General features: G+C 37.9%; 1 protein-coding gene across 1 annotated transcript in view; it reads left to right on the forward strand.

Moving 5' to 3' along the window:
* The window catches only part of arhgap27 (Rho GTPase activating protein 27), a 38143-nt gene that overhangs the window by 18973 nt on the left and 1155 nt on the right, over positions 1-18015 (forward strand). The window contains exons 3-17 of the mRNA XM_017483678.3: positions 1186-1653; positions 3579-3803; positions 3932-4012; positions 5383-5484; positions 6785-6856; positions 11356-11423; positions 11540-11627; positions 11732-11833; positions 13285-13383; positions 14619-14730; positions 16890-17015; positions 17102-17200; positions 17294-17371; positions 17496-17624; positions 17725-17830. Of these exons, the coding sequence (XP_017339167.1) occupies positions 1186-1653; positions 3579-3803; positions 3932-4012; positions 5383-5484; positions 6785-6856; positions 11356-11423; positions 11540-11627; positions 11732-11833; positions 13285-13383; positions 14619-14730; positions 16890-17015; positions 17102-17200; positions 17294-17371; positions 17496-17624; positions 17725-17830 (1955 nt within the window). The remainder of the gene's footprint in view (positions 1-1185; positions 1654-3578; positions 3804-3931; positions 4013-5382; positions 5485-6784; positions 6857-11355; positions 11424-11539; positions 11628-11731; positions 11834-13284; positions 13384-14618; positions 14731-16889; positions 17016-17101; positions 17201-17293; positions 17372-17495; positions 17625-17724; positions 17831-18015) is intronic.

Genomic DNA, 18015 nt, shown 5'->3' on the forward strand with positions numbered 1-18015 from the left:
TGACAAAGCTTAATGGTAGCAAGTCTTTGGATGGTAGATACAACGTCAGGATGGAGTCTTTATTTTTGCACGATTTGTTTAGATAAGAGGCAAGTATGTGATACACTACTAGTGCTGTTAGTACACATCTGCATACGTCCCTGTGTTAATCAATATAAGCCTGTAACAGACGTTCAAAAGTTGGAAAGTTGCATCACTACAGTCTCAGTATGAGTTCAACTTACTAATGTACTAATCTGATGAATTTTACATGTTGTATTTATGGACACGTGGCACAAAAGCACAGAAATGAAGCTCCAAATACAGAACCACAACAATTATGGTTCAATTTCTGGAATTATTTATTGCACTTTTTTATTCATACTGGACTAAATGTATTCGATAATGCAGAATAAATAAATGTTCATTTAAGCATCTTTGTGTTTGTCATAGTCAATCATTGCTGTAATTTGCAGGTACTTGTGTACTTAAAAAAAAAAGTGTTTAAAAGATATATGTTGTGGCAGTCATGATGCGTGTACAGCATCAAAATGACCTCAGTGGGTAGGATCGGAAAATATGCCAAATTCAATACAATACTGATCCAGTGTTTCAGGCCAGTAACACCAGGCTACTATTACCAAAACTCTGTATCAGAACAAGTGTGTGTTTTCAGTAATCTCTTGCTGTTGCACTTTGACACAAATACTTACAAAATATATGTTGACCACGAGTTCCAAGTTCCAGAAAAGTCCTTAATTTTCTCCATCTTCCTATGTTATTGCTATGTAAAAGGTGTTATAAACTTTTCGTTATATCATAACTTGTTCTGGCCCTGCATATGTGCTTGTACTCTCGGGTCTGGTATATATGGTTCTTTATTTGCGCTATCTGTGAGACATGTAAATGTCTCTGAATAGAACAAGTGATTAGGTTGCTGTGGTTGTATTCTCAATTTTTTTTTTTCAGTCTACAGGAAGAGATTTTTTTAGCGCACAGTGTCTGACTAAACAAACATTGTTACCCCACTCCTTGAATGCAGGGAGAAAAAAAAGCAGTGTGGGTGCCTTTGTTTGTGTCTTTGTGTTTGTCTCAGTGCACTTCATTTGCCCTAAACAGAGACATATGTGCAAAAAGAATTGTTATTGTCATATTGTCAGGACTTGATTCATTTTAGTTTTTTATTCATTGATTCATCTCTACCAGGTTGAGGATGAGGATCTGACGGCAGTGTATGAAAACCTGCCCAGGGCACATCAGCGCATCAGCAGCTTTCCCTCCGCTTCTGCTTGGGGCATTTCAGAATCTCCTGAACTCCATGACACTCTCCTTCTAGGCTCCGAGGGATGGGAGATCCACACTGACGAGGAGACTGGAAAAGAGTACTACTATCACCCCAGCACAGGCCGTAGCACCTGGGATTACCCTCTTAGCTCCTCAATGGAGTCTGAGGTGGGGGCTAAGGATTTTCCTGTCTCCCCCACTTCATCCCTGTCTCCAGCCTGTTCGCCCACAGATGAAGCAAGAAGGACCTCCGGCTGGGAGAAGGTGCTAGATGAGAGGAGTGGCAGACACTATTTTTTTAACCCTATCTCTGGACAGAGTTCATGGGACCCACCGGATGACTTGCTGACTCCTCCCCTGTCAGCCAACAGTCTGCAGGAAGGGGCACCGGTATAAAAAGCACACACAGAAACTACCTCTGTATTTGCAGCATTTTTTTAGTTCACATATAAGCCACTGGAATGTAAAATAAGCTTGAAGCCCCAGTCACTGTCAGGCTAGTTTTTTTTTTTTTAGCACAAACAGATATCAAGAGATGATTCAGTTTGATTCAAAAGATGATTGCAGTTGGTTACAGCTAAAATAGTATTTTAGAATACACACAATGAGGTTTGTATATAACCAAAAATATGCAACAAAAAAGATTGGCCTATGACTGCACAGTAATATTGCTGTGATTTGATCTCAAACTGGGGACAGAGTGCGTTTATAATAAAACTCAAAATAACACTTTTTTGGAAGCGCAATCTAATCTAACAGTCTACAACTACTTGTTATACTTACAGTCATATAAAAAAAAAAGTACACCCCATGGAAATTGGTGGCATTTGGGACATATTTGGACAAGCAAACATTTGATCCTCTTTGAAACAGTGCCTATTAATAAAGTTGATACACTCTATCAAATGACACAGAAAATCGACATGTTGTAGTAATTTTCACAATTTAATTGAACAAAAAACAGATCAGTCACATGGAAAAAGTAAGTAAACCCTTACTTACTTTAAGATAAACTACATTTTATCACACCTTCAAATCCAGTTGTTGAAGATTGGGTGGGGGTGATTAGAACCTGCTTAGGGAGTGCAGGTGGAACCTGTCTTATTTGTACCCCTCTCATATCTAGTGTCTGGAGTTCCCTTTGTTATTGAGGTGTGTAGTGTCATCATGCCAAGATCTAAAGAGTTCTGTAAGGCCTTCAGAAAATAAGGTTGTGGATGCCTATGAGTCTGGCAAGGGATTTAAAGAGATCTCCAAATCATTTTAAATACATCATTCCACTGTAAGGAAAATAATCTACAAATGGTGCAGATTTTAAATGACTGCCAATTAGTCCAGGACTGGCCATCCCAGCAAATTCAGACCAAGAGCAGACCGTTTGTTGCAAAAAGAAGTTTCCAAGAACCCCAAAATTTCATCACAGGATTTGCAAGGAAGTCTTGCAACTGTTGGTGTCAAAATGCATGCTTCTACAATCAGAAAGGGATACAAATTTGACCTGCATGGGAGGCGTGCCACGAAAAAGCCTTTGCAAGACTACAGTTTGCAAATAAGCATATAAGCAAAGACCAGACCTTTTGAAATAATGCGCTCTGGACAAATGAATCAAAGATCGAGTTGTTTAGCCACAGTAACAGCAGTCACGTTTGGCGCAATCCAAAGACAGCTTTTCAGAAAAAGTACCTCATAGCAGCTCTGAAACACTGTGGTAAAAATGTTATGGTTTCGGGTCGCTTCGCTGCCTCAGGGACTGTTGAGCTTTCATTCCAATATTTCAACTATGATTTCTGCATCATATCAAAGAGTGCTTGAAGATAATGTGAGGCCATCTGTCCGAAAGTGGACCTTTCAACAGGATAATGATCCTAAGCACACTAGCAAATCCACCAAGGCATGGCTCAAAAATAAGAAATGGAGGGTTATGGAATGGTCTAGTCAAAGCTAGGCTTTCAATACAGTGTTTTTACTAGGCCATTCCTCAAACCTCCATGTGGGGGGATTTGAAACTGGCAGTATATGCAAGAAAACCTTCAAACATCTTGCACCTGAAAGAATATTGCATGGAAGAGTGGTCAAAAAAGTGGTCTGCTAAAGGGAGCAATACTAGCTTCTAGGGTGTACATACTTTTTCTACAGAAGAATATCACATATATTGATATTTCTGTTGAATAAATGATTGAAAAATTTTTCCTTGTGGTTTTGTTCAAGTATATCAACTTCATTAATAGGCGCTGTTTCAAAGATGATCAAATGTAAGCTAACAATTTCCATGGGGTGTACTTATTATCAACTGTCAACCTGTGATCCATCATTAGCCTCCCCTCCCTGAGGAAGACTACCCTGCTGAAGAAGATAGTCCAGCAACTCTGAGGCAGGAGGATGCTTTCTCCTTTGCTGGTTCTTCAGAATACTCACTGGCCCACGTGAAAAAAACAGTCATTCCCAGAGCGTGTCTAGACCGCAGTGCTCCTGCAGGCTGGACACTAAACGTTGACCCTGATGGAGTCTGGATCTTCACCAACGACCATACACAGGAGCAGGTAGTGCATGCTTAGACTTTTATTACAAACTGTACATACCCATACCTGAGTTGAGCATTAATTTTTTTCTCTTTTCTCCGTTTTTATATTTGGAATGTTATAAACAACATAAATGTTTGTGTGGACAGTGGATCAAGTCACTAGATGATCGGGGACAGACATATTACTACCTGAAAGACGGCTCCAAGTCTGAGTGGAACTTACCTGAAGTGAGTGAAAACTTTTGTCTTAAAATGAAGGGCAACAAATACATCCTTTCATTTCAATAATTATTGTTTGTTTTTATTTATTTATTTATTTATTATTGTAATGTGCTTAATTTATAATTAAATTAATTGATTTAATTAAAAAATAAATCAGTGGTTTGGAAAAGCCTTAAATTGAAAGAAGCTTGCTTATAGCCTATGTTTTCACCTGGATGACAGAGGGCTTTCTGGGACCATACCTAGGCACAAAACAGACATACCACTTTAACATAATGAAATAATACATATGGAATTATGTAGTGACTGAGACAATTTTGAATATAAATTTGAACAGTATTGCTGTTGACATTTTCCCACATTCTCAACCAGCTTCATCAGGGAGCCTCACCCAGGAGGCTCTTCCTAAAGCTCCAAAACAGGCTGAGCTCCTCACTGCTTCTCCTCAGTTTTAAGTTAAAACTACTTGCTTGGGGAAGCAGTTTAATTTAATTCAGTTTAAAACCAACAAAAGAAAATTTGTTGCAGAAATAAATGTATACATGGCCATTTACTTCACTATGTAAATTAACTGGATATGAATTTCAAAAATACACAAAATACACCAAACCAAAATACACCAAACTAGTGATCGGTTAATTGGCTATCAATAATTTTATTCAAAGCAACTTTGCAAACTGAGTAACAATACACATTCCACAAAGTAAAAAAAAATCACAGTCAGAGATGACAGTCTTTCACTAGATTCCCACCAAATTAGAGACTAAATATGCCTGTTCAGCAAAGCTAAAATTCTCATCACTTTTGAATCCATTTTCCACTTATTGATCATATTAGGGGCAACATGGAGGTGCATCAGGTAGCATTGCCACCTTACAGCTCTATCGCCTAACTATCAGTGCAGAGTTTAACACGTTCTCCCCCGTGTCCATATGGTTGTCCACCGGGTTCTCGAATTTCCTCCGACTTCCCAAAAACATGACAGTAGGTGGAGCGGCTACTGTAAATTGTGAATGATTGCACGTGTCGTCAGACTTCTTTCATACCTAACGTCGGGGCCTGATGATATAAATAGATCTGAGCTGATGTACGATGTATGTGTACAAACTTCAATCAAACCAATTCGGACTGATCACCCCTGACGCAGCACTGACTGTGAATTACTATTTAAGGATTGTGAGGGCAACGCATGATATCCAATAATAGAATAGTTTTTTTCCCGTGACTCAGTAGTCATGTTAATAATCATGTTTTTGCTTTTAAAAAGAAAATGAAAAATCTATGCACTGTGACTTTCATTATATTTCTTTTCTGTCATTTGTTTTCAAATAAGAGGGAATTTAATGAAAGGTGTTTTTTTTTTTTTCCCCCTTCAGCATTCTGCAGGTTTGAGACGATTGGGAAATGGTGGGACAGTGGGGCAGGATGGACTTGGAATGATGAAAACCTGGAGGAATAGCACAGGATCTCAAGATGAGGTGCGTGCACACACACACACACACACACTCTCACTCACTCTCTCAAGGATTGTTGCAGCCCATTCAATGATGTATACTATCACTTGGAGCATGATGTATAAAAATCGAAATAAAACTCAGTTCATTCATTCATTCATTTACTCATTCATTTTCATAACTACTATATCCTGAACTTACCTTAAGTAAGTCAGGGTTCACACCGTATGATTTTGGCCACGATTTGGTCGTCTGAGACAAATTTTGAGAATCTTAAAAGATTCCTTTAATCCTAGGCCAAAATCTGTAGCCTTTGATCGCTAGTTTGACGTGTTCCCCGACAACTGATTAATGGCTGCCGCGTTCACATATTTCCTCCGATTAAATTCTGGCAGTGACAGAAGATTTGAGGCACAGTCCTGTAGTGTGGCTTCTCCTACTCCGTACGAGTCTTCTTGCGTGCGTGCGTTTTTTTTTTCTTGACTGTTGTACAGTCTGACATTAATGACAACTGAGATCCTACAGTGTGACATGGATTACAGTGGGGATCAAGTTCGTACAGTCTGACAAGCAACAGTCGCAAACGACTATTATAAATCGCACAGTGTGCACCCAACTTTAGTCTTATATGTGATTAAAAATTCTTAAAAGATACTAACTAACCCTGTACTCGAATTACCACGAAACACGTGCAGGGTGTCCAACCAGGGGGCATTGTTGGACCCCTGCTTTGTCTGTGCCCCTTTACTTTTTCCTATTTTGATACAATACAGGCTTCCACTGAGATGGATTCCATAATTCATTCATTCATTCATCTTTAACAGCCTCTTTATCCTGGTCAGGGTCACGGAGCCCATTCTGGAAACACAGCGGGAATGAGATGAAAGTGGACATGGGGAAAGCATGCAAAAAACTCTGCACAGATTAGAACTAGAAATAAAACTACATGATTCAGCCATATTATACTGTATACTGTATTTTATGTTGCAAAATAGATTATGTAAACTAATGTAATAATAATTCAATATATTGTAATGTAATTGAAGTTGATTTTAACATGTTTATCATAACTTACAGTACTTAACTATTCTCAAGTAAGATAAGACCTATTTCATAAATCATTACAAAATGATTAAGTGTAGTTAATCTAGTTTTCCTAAAGTAGCATTTGTTTCATACTTGTTTTTCCTCCAAGAAATAACTGAATGATATGTTTTAAATATGTTTATTCTTGGAGCACCACTGCACCTCCAGTAACACTGGTTGGAAGGAAATAAACAAACACAATTTTGTGGAGATCTAAATGGCTTTTTCTCGCTGACAGAAACTTCCCTTTAGTCATCGCAGGAATGCTTCAGACAGCGATATGTCTGGCTCTCCAGAAATGCTGCATAATGTAAGTGACTGACCTGACTTATCCACTTGACATCCACTTGATTGTGCATGCACGTGATTAATCTTCCATGATAGGCAAAGAAAGTATACATTTATCCACATCTGGTTAGTCCAAGAGATGTAGTTAAGGGAACACAGAGTCTTAAATCCTCACCAGCAGACTGTCATATAATTACAGGCTTGTACGTTTACCACAACACAATAGAGTGACTACCGGAATTACTGGTACCCACCATGAGAATTATAATTTTTTTAAATAATGAATTAATATAAATTTAAACAATATTGCACAAGCAAGAGGGCTGTTGACGTGAATATCAGCATGTCTGTGATTCGGCCATGTGCACGAGGCTGCATGCCGAGTGCCACAGGTAATCATGGGCATGCTTATATTCACTACAACAGCATGATTGAGAGCATGAGTCCTCATTCTTAAAACTCAAAAATCTGAATATTTCATATGAAAATATGTGAGAAGTAGTATTATAGTAAGGAGATAAGGGTATAGGTAGAAAGTGCAATTTGCCTGCATCCAATAGACAGACAGACAGACAGACGGGTGAATGGATGCATGGATGGATAGATAGATAGATAGATAGATCGATCTTCATCATCAATGCACAGTACAGGTACTCCTCAACAAAATTCAGTTTAGCATCTACCAGAAGTGCAAATAGTAGCATTGTGCAAATTAACAAAGTGTAGTTTGAATATGTAAATATATACAGTAAATAAATAACAAGGCTATGGGCAGTGAATATGTGCAGTAGCTATTGAGTAGATGACAGTATGAATGATGCATTATGAATGATGTTATAATAGAAAAGCTCTAATAGGTATTTTAAAAAATGCCATATATGTAAGTATTAGTCATAAATATATGTCAGAGATATGTACACTGTACATACAACAGTACATATACTATAAATATAAAATTATATATAGATAATACAAAATATACAGTATAGAATAGAGACGTTCACAGTACCATTATTAAAAAGAATTGTACTTGTATCTTCATATTGCGCATTTTGATAGTACATTACACTTATTTTCATATGGAGCTGTCTGATTTTTAGACATCCTGAGAACGACATTTGATGTAGGAAATTGTATTTGATATTAGTGCACTTCATGGCGCCATCTACTGGCACGAGATAATAAGACCTGGACCTCTGAAGGTGGAATGGAATATCCAAATAAGAGACCGGCAAATAAGAAGTCTTCAGTCTTGACACCTAGCTAACATTAGCTGTTTAAACTGCTGCTCAACTGGATGGAATGAAGACACTTGTATGATCAAGAAATACATGTGAATGCATCTACAAACAGTTCAGCAGCTACTCATATTGTTTTTGTCAGCTTTTTAATGCAGCTACAATATAGTTTACCTGCTGCTGAGCACTAGACACCGTTCGTTCCGCCATGTCAGAGGACGCACCACAGTTAATGGAGTGGGTGTGGCTAACTTTCAGAGTACCTCCCACTCCAAAAAGTTCACCAATAGAGATTTAAGGTGAATGCCTTGTGGATTTAATTATTTTATTTGCAACTTTTAGCACAAAATTAACTCCATATTACAGCTATATCTGGGAATAACCGGCCAAATCAGATAACGGAATCTCAGCTATAGAAAGTGTTTTTGAATTGTATCTGCTTATTGAATTGCTGGACTTCTGGTGGAGTGATTAAATAAACAGAAGTTCTGTTATACTGTTTCATGAATATTTCATTTTACTTTGTGATGGGACTCCAATTTTTTTGATATATTTGCTTACTTATTAGTTACCACTGGGTCTACACAATATAGACAAGCATAATGATGATGTATTGTTGCTGCATGACTCTGACAAGTGACAAAAATGTATCAATTAAGTCTTATCAGCTGTGCAGGTAATTGCAATTAATGTACTCTACAATGGTCATGTTCTGTTATATGTTGATCCAGTTAAGTGTTTTTTAAAGGGGTCATATCATGATTTTTAAACGTTCATTATTTTGTTTATTGAGTGTAATAAAATAGGTTAACATGCTTTAATGTTCATAAACGCATTATTGGTCACATACCTTACATTGTTGCAGTACCTCTATTCCCAGGCTGCCTAAAACACTCCAATTTCTCCAATCCTGTCCTTCCAAAAAGCCCAGAGTGCTCTGATTGGCCAGCTGACCCATTGCATTGTTATTGGCCAAAAACCTCAAGCGTGCATCAGAAATGTAACGCCCCTTGGGTTAGCTTTAGCCTCCATGGCTTCTAAAAGCAATTCTAAGCTCGTTGAATGTCGGTTTTACTGTATCAGTTCGAGCCCGAGTTCGGAAAATGCCGATGATTAAGTGGAAACAACTTTGAAAACATGACTTGATCAGAACGTTTCACAGTGATAAATTTTTATTTTGTAACTCTCTTACCTTTCAGATAGGATTTAAATTCCGACACCCCGCTGGTGAGCTGGCATGTTGTTAAGTGGAAAACTATGTTATGTACACCGCTGTTGTGCATACATAGGTACTCATGCAATATATCTTTGGAAAGCTAAGATTCTTGTGATTCAACTGATATAAACCGTTTCAGGATACAATCACAACAGCAGCTACAATCAACGTCTAAGTCAGCCCACCAACATACAAACAAACAAATACTTTAAAAAACTGAGGCAACTTAGCAATCTTTAGCTAGCATGTTAGAAGAGTTCTACAACTGAGCCCTGGACCACAACACAAAACTCTGCATTTGAACAGTCAATAGCAGATACTTCATAAAATAATCAAACATAATTACAGGTTCTGATTCAGAAGCACAACATTGTCTGAGTAAAGTGGGAATTGCCCCACATTTCAGGAGTAGCCTTTGTGTCTAGCCTGCCTTGCCAGGTTCAGGAAGTTGTCCTCCATAAAATGCGCTGTGCACAAGCAAACGTTTGGGTTGTACTGTTCAGGAACAGTATTATAAATAAACAGTAACCACTGATTCCTAATCTCGTCCGTTTTTGGAAGGCCAAACAAAGGAGTTTGCTTTTGCATCAAAACACACAGCGTCTCCATGACATAGTGCCTGAATCGTCTTCTTTCTTCGCGCCTGCCTTTTGGTGGGATTATGCTAATAGTTCACGTAGTGACGTAGACATTCGCAGAAGTAATATCAGGACTTCAAACGATGCGTTTTGGGCAGGTCTGGAGCAGTGTTCTCTGTTAGATAAAATAAATCTAGAGATGCACCGATACTAAATTTCTCAGCCGATACCGATAACCGATTATTCAGAGTGGTATCGGCCGATACTGATAACCGATACTGATAGTTCTGCCCTTTATACCATCTTTTAAATGAATAATTAATTCCACAATTCTGAAGGAAATGCAAATGAAAACTTTATTCTCTCCATTTCAGCAAGTTGTTTCACAGTTTCTGGTCTCATAAACATTAACACATTACTCTAATTAACATTAACACATGAACTCAATTCTGAAGATTAAAGTAAGATTATTAATTTATTGAATGTTATTAATTCATATTAACATTGACTGAATTCTAAAAAACCTCCTGTTAGTCTCACATTCACTCTCCACAAACACAAGCATTTCCACTTCATCACTGACATCAAACTGGTCATATATAATATCAACTTTTTATATATTAACATTAACTGGATATGAAATATACTACTTTATAAATATATTTTTCTGGGCAATATATACTTTTTTGCCAACTCATCTTTATTTAAATCTTTCAACGGTGTATTGGCGCTTTAATTCAGCGCGAGCAGCGCGGCAAAAAAAAAGAAATCGGTTTGACGCCGAAACTCCTGCTTCACTGCTGCAACGTCCGGTGTAAAATTTTAATGGGGCAGAGCTTGAAAAATTGCCTTTATTGCCAATAATCGGTATCGGCCGATACATCGGTGCATGTTTGTGACTTTGCAGATCTTATACATGCACAAACAGATACATTACACACCCAAACAAAAGGAAAATGAAAAAAAAAAATCATGATATGACTTCATTAAAAGCCAAGGAGTCCTCTATATCATCAAATTTGGTAGCTTTATATATATTCAGTGTTATTTTATGGTTTATATCATGAACTCTTGTCATTATTTGCAGAGGCAATGGTGACTACAGTGCATTATTGAAACATTTGTAGCATTATAAAGTAAGGCTGATGAAGGAGTATTTTGACAAAGGCTCTTAACACATGGACATATAAAGAGCTTTAAATACTATAAATACTAAATACTTAGTATTTAGTACTAAATACTTTAAATACTACACTGTCTAAGCAGTGTAACACTATTGAGTATGGCACATCGCCTACTAATCATTGGATAGTAAAGACACATTTATGCTAAGATAAGAATTGAGACATAAATAAAATACACAAGTAAGCAACTGTAAACAAGCATTAGAATAACTATATATTGTTCACAAATCTGCAGGTACCTTTGCTGCCTGCTGAAAATGCATCATATACTCTGAAATCCTCTTATTCCTTATTCCCATTTTTAGATGTCAAATTTGGAGAAAGCTGGAATCCTCAACAAGACCAAGATATCTGAGAACGGTAAAAAAGTACGGTAAGGACAAAAGCTTGTTTTGCATAAATGTGATTTATAAGGGTGATAAACAATATTACTTTTGTGGTTTCATGATTTTGTTTAACAAAACCTGCTTGTCAATACTGTTTCCACAGAAAAAATTGGGCTCAGTCATGGACTGTTCTTCATGGAGGGGTTCTAACATTCCACAAGGACCCAAAGTCCACCCCAGTAGGAACATCAGTAAGTGCTGCAGCACTGCACATAAAGAGCTGCCATGACTCAATGCCACTGATAGCCGTTTTTACAAAGAGCCTACTTTTTACAATGAATTTTTGTTTCCACAGAGCAAGACCAATCAGATTGTTCCAGAATTCACTGTGGATTTGAAAGGAGCAATAATTGGATGGGCTGCAAAGGAGAAGTCCAGCAAAAAAAATGTGCTGGAGGTATAAAAATAAGGAAACCAGACATACTTCTAGTGTACAGTGCTGTTGAAAAGTATTTGCTGATTTCTTCTGTTTTTGTGTATATCTCATACTAAATAGTTTTAGATCTTCAAATGAAATACAACATAAAACAAAGGCAACCTTAGTAAACACACAATACATGTTTTATTATTATTATTAATATTTTATTGAAGTATATATTTGTATTGCTCCCTTAAACTTAAAATCTGGTTGTGCCACCTTTAGCAGCAATAACTGCAACCAAAAGCCTCTGATAACTGGAGATCAGTCTTTCACTTACTTCTAGGACTAAGAGTTACTCCTACGCTTTGGATCATTGTCTTTGCGCTTAATCCAGTTGTATTTGAGTTTCAACTTACGGACTGAAGACCGGACATTCTCCTTCAGGATTTTCTGTTAGTGAGCAGAAGTCATGTTTCCTTCAGTTATTGCAAGTTGCCCAGGTCCTGAAGCAGCAAAACATCCCCACACCATCACACTTCCACCACCATGCTTGACCTTGATGATGATCTTTTTGTGGAATTCTGTGTTTGGTTTACGTGTCTTCCAAACAGTTCCACTTTTGACACTTCAATCCACACAACATTCTCCCAAAAAGGTTTGAGGATCATCAAGGTGTGTTTTGGCAAAATTCAGACGAGCCTTATTGTTCTTCTGGGTTAGCAGTGGTTTTCACCTCACCACTCTTCCATGGATGCCATTTTTGCCCGGTGTCTTTCTGATAGTGGAGTCATGAACAGTGACCTTTTCTGTTGCAAGAAAGGCCTGTAGGTCCTTTGATGTTGTCCTTGGCTCTTGGCCAAGTTGTTGTGCTCTTGGAGGAATTTTGGAAGGTCAGTCACTTCTGGGAACATTCTCTACTGTGCTGTTTTTCCATTTGGAGATAACGGCTCTCACTGTTGTCATTCGGAGTCCCAGAGCCTTTGAAATAGCTTTGTAACCCTTCCCAGACTGATGTATTTGTGTCACCTTCCTCCTCCTCATTTCTGGAATAACTTTCAATTTTGGCATAGTATGTTACTAGGTAAGATCTTTTAACCAAGTTCATACTAATGAAAAAGTTCTATTTAAGTGTTGATGTGATTGAACAGGGTTTTCAGTAATCAGGTCTGGTTGTGTCTAGTCCAGCTGAACCCCATTATGAATGCAGTTTCAAAGATTTGGGGAATTAGTAACCACAAGGGGCAAATACATTTTCACACAGGCCCAGTTGGTCTTGATAACTTTTTTGCTTCAATAAATAACATTATCATTTAAAAACTGTATTTTACGTTTACTCAGGTTGTCTTTGTTTTATCTTAGTTTTTTTTTTTTTTTATATATATATACACGAAAACAGAAGAAATGACTTTTTCACAGCACTGTATATTGTTATGAATGATTGATTAAAATGTTTTTTAATTTTTAATTTTATTTTTTTTATTATTTAGCTGAAAAGTCGGGCTGGAACAGAATTCCTGATTCAGTATGACACTGAAAGCATCATCACAGACTGGCATAAAGTAATAACAGACACCATACGGCAACTTGTAAGTCAGACTAATGTCCAAACAACTGATTCTGTTTATAGACAATTAGCATGTCTCTAATACAGGTGCATCTCAGAAACTTAGAATATCATGGAAAAGTACATTCTTTTCCGTAATTTAATTGAAAGGTGGAACTTTCATATATTCTATACCAATTACACATAAAGTGAAATATGTCAAGCCATTTTTTTAAATCTTGATGATTATTGCTTACAGCTCATGGAAATAAAAAATCAAGTATCTCAAAATATTATAATAAAGAAATTATAATACAGAAATGTTGACCTTCTGAAAAGTATGTTAATTTATGAACTCGATACTTGGTCTGAGCTCCTTTTGCACGAATTACTGCATCAATGTGGCGTGACATGGAGGCAATCAGCCTGTGGCACTGCTGAGGTGTTCTGGACGTCCAGGTTGCTTTGATAGCGGCCTTCAGCTCGTCTGTATTGTCGGGTCTGGTGTCTCTCGTAGATTCTCTATGGGGTTCGGGTCAGGAGAGTCGGCTGGCCAATCAAGCACAGCAACACCATGGTCAGTAAACCAGTTACTAGTAATTTTGGCACTGTGGGCAGGTGTGAAGTCCTGCTGGAAATCAGCATCCCCATAAAGCTTGTCAGCAGATGGAAGCATGAAGTTCTCTAAAATCTCCTGGTAGACGCTGCATCGACTCTCGACTTGAGAAAACACACTGGACCGACACCAGCAGATGACATGGCTCCTCAAATCATCACTGACTGTGGAAACTTCACACTGGACTTCAAGCGGCTTGGATTTTGTTCCTCTCCACTCTTCCTCCAGACTCTGGAACCTTGATTTCCAAATGAAATGCAAAATTGACTTTCATCTGAAAAGAAGACTTTGGACCGAGAAATGGTGTTTTAGTAAAAAGGTGTTTTGAGTTAATTATCTGATTAGAGCGCTTCTCAGGTCGACATTGCTGTATTATAAATTCTGTATTCTAAAATTTTTGAGATACAGGATTTTTTTCAGTATCTCATTTCCATGAGCTGTAAGTCGTAATCATCGAGATTAAAACAAAAAAAAGGCTTGAAATATTTCACTTTATATGTAATGAATCTAGAATATATGAAAGTTCCACTTTTTTAATTAAATTATGGATTTTTTCCACAATATTATTCTTTTTTTTAGATGCACCTGTAGAGGTTTTAGCAATATTTTAATATTAAAAGCTTAAACATCCTCTAAAGTTAAAGTGTTTTTATTTCTCTCAGTCTCAGGACATGGAGCCGCACCATTCAGATGAGGACGAGGAAGCCAGTGAAAAGTCCTCTAACACAGAAAAGGAAGACAAATCAAGTGTAGACAAACGAAGGATGAGCAATGGTAAAGTAGGGTCGATATTTTCCCTTAACTGACTATAAGTGAATTCTAAACCCAGAATTCTTATGTCTGGCCCACACCTTAGCAGGTGTTGGGACTTCAGTTTCTGAAATACTCAAACAAGCCCATTTGGTCCCAACAGCCATTCCACGGTTAAAGTCACAGAAATCACATTTCTTCATTCTGATGTTTGATTTGAACATTAACTGAAGCCCTTGACTTGTATCTGCATGATTTTATGCATTGTGCTGCTGCCACATGATTAGCTGATTAGGTAACTGCATAAATGAGCAGGTGTACAGGTGTTCCTATTAAACTTACCAGTGAGCGTATAATCTGAAAGTATGTTATGGTATCCAAGGGGAACTAATTTTAGCATACCTATTAGCATAAGCCCAGCATGCTATGCATTTAGTACTTTAAATAAATGCATATGATGTTCAAATTTTAGCTTAACTAGGACAAACCATTGCATTGTTGCTTCCTGAAGTAACTACCAGGGTAACCACTGGAACAAGGGAAAAGAAAACAAAGATCTTTTTGGAAATTAATCCACCAGGAAAGAGGATGGAACATGGGTATCCGTGCACAGCTGAAGACAAGAGCCAAAGCTAGGTAGATAAACACAGGCCAGAGGAATCCAACACTGCTGAAGACAGGTAGTGAAAAAGGAAAGTCTTAACAGTGGTGAACAAGCACTATGTAGCCAGATAACTGAGAGGTCGCTGAGCCAGTAATATATATTACCATTATATATAGTATAATAAGGTCAGTTATTGTTGGTGCTGTCAGTGCTTTGATTAGTAGCCATAGTAGACTTAATATCAGATCCATTGTTGCCCCAAAAGTCAACATATATCCATTAAAGCCAAACCTGCCAAGATGCCTCACGGATTCAGGCCTCCGCAACTTCCACATGAATCCATCATCCTTGGGAAAAACAAGAGAAAATTAGACTTGTCGTAGAGTTGAGGCAGCCCATCAACCTGTGTGTGTTAATATCCCACTCCAAATAGCACAAAGACACTGCCAGAGGTGCACAAGGCCATCAGCAGGTTGCCACTCCTAGAAACTGCCACTCCATCAACTCTTAGTTTGGCAGAAGTGCTGGTCCAAGTCTGCTGAGAAAGAGAAAAATGCCATAGTTGTACTACAGCAGTGGTTCTGAAGGGGGGTGCAAATTGTTTTCAAGAAAATACACAGGTAATCATTTGGGTACTCTGTGTATTTCATTGCTTTATTGCTTTTCAAATAGCATAAATTTGCATAAATGAAAAACCCTAAGTTCCCTCTCCCTCTGCATTTTCTTTTTGCTGGGGAGAGGCGGAGCCTAGCCTGCCTTTTTTCTAGCTGTGTAGCTGTCAGTGCAGACCAGTGTTGCCAACTTAGCGACTTTTTTGCAACAAAAACGTGTCTAGCGACAAATCTAGCGACTTTTTGGAAAAAACTTTCCAAATGTCACCAGTACTATCCTGCAAGCACCAGGTCTTGCTTTCCTACTTCACTCTCACCTCTCTCTGCATCTGCTCTGTTCAGAGAGTGTCTGAGAGCCGGACATTTAACAATATCATGGCTAACGAGACGCGTCCTTCATTCCAATTTGCATAATTCGTATGTGAATGGGGCACATGATAGGGGAGGCTTGGGGGTGGCTTTAGTAACCAAAGGTTGAGAACCTCTGTACTGTATTACAGGGTTCAGGCGGTGTTACCAGGTCGACAAGAATTGGGGACCTAACTGAGTTGAGGGGCAGACACATGTTACTATTCTATTACAGAGCAGATGTACCAGATGTTAAAAGGAATAAAACATTGTTGTTTGGCAGTCCCCTGGTTGACCCAAGAGCATCGTACAACCAAACTGTACACCACTGGAAGTACAGCAGACAGGAATGCCTAACAAATTTTATCTGTAAAATACACTAACATACTATAAATTAACCTGTGTTGAGTGAATGTGAAATGACACCTAATTAGTTAAATACTTTTAAGGAATAATTCATTAAATACATAAACATGTAAGGGTATGAATGTGATTCCAAATTGCTTATGTAACATAAACTGACCTACTATCATTGCAGAAATTATGGGAAATATTGTACACATAGTCTAATAGGTTGCATTGTAGTGATCCTATCATATGTTTCTCTGTTTGTCTGTTAGTAGGTAGACAGCTTTCCTCTAATTCCACGTCTGAATCAGACCCAAAGAAGGTCCGCAACAAGCTCCGCAAGTTTCTCCTCAAGCGGCCTACTTTGCAGTCAGTCAAGGAAAAAGGCTATATTAGAGGTGAAATGACTGCTTCTGTTTAGGGTATCTATGTCGTTTCCATGTACAAGAGGTATATAACGAAGATGTTTCATTGTCTGACATAGAAAACGTGTTTGGCTGTCATCTGCAAAATCTCTGTGCCCAGGAGAAGACTACAGTGCCTAGCTTTGTTGTGAAGTGCATCAGGACAGTAGAGGACAGAGGTACTGTGTGTTGTATAATACTAGATCAAAATTAGATGCAAATTTTGTTACATTTAAATGAAGAGAGTGACCCAATCTACTTTTTTCTCCCAGGTTTGGCAGTTGATGGAATCTACAGAGTTAGTGGGAACTTAGCTGTTATTCAGAAGCTACGTTTCAAGGCTGATCATGGTAATATCATTTAAAAATATATTGTTTTCTTGTGCTGTTTGTCAGTGTTCTATTCCTTGGCTTAAAGTAACATAGTATTTTTTATCCTAAGCAGTCATATTAATATTTTTATGTACATCAACAGAGGATCTAGATCTGGAGGAGGGCCACTGGGACATCCATGTCATTACAGGAGCCTTGAAGCTCTTTTTCAGGGAGCTACAAGAACCCCTGTTCCCTTACAGTCACTTCAACAGCTTTGTCCAGGGCATCAGTGAGTAATTATCTTATATTTATGGCAGAAATTAGCCTGGTGTGGTTGTTTTTAATGTTCATGGAGAGCTTAATATATTGTGTTTTTTGATTTGCTGTAGAAATTCCAGACTACAACAGCCGAGTGTCCTATATACGTGATCTGGTGAAATCTTTACCAACACATAATCGTGACACAATGGAGGCACTCTTTAGCCATTTAAGGAAGTAAGGTTTTTTTTCTTCTTCCTCTTCTTCTTCTTCAGTTACCATTAGTGCCCGGGGCAAATATTTATCAGCCTTTTCAGAGTGATAGTGTTCTCTCTGAGATCTGGTTTTGTTTGTTGCATGTTAAGGACATAGTAAAAAAAAAAAAAAAAAAGTAGCGTAGATGATCACTGTTGATTTTATAC

Source organism: Ictalurus punctatus, chromosome 13 (genome assembly GCF_001660625.3).
Source record: "Ictalurus punctatus breed USDA103 chromosome 13, Coco_2.0, whole genome shotgun sequence".
NCBI lineage: Eukaryota > Metazoa > Chordata > Actinopteri > Siluriformes > Ictaluridae > Ictalurus > Ictalurus punctatus.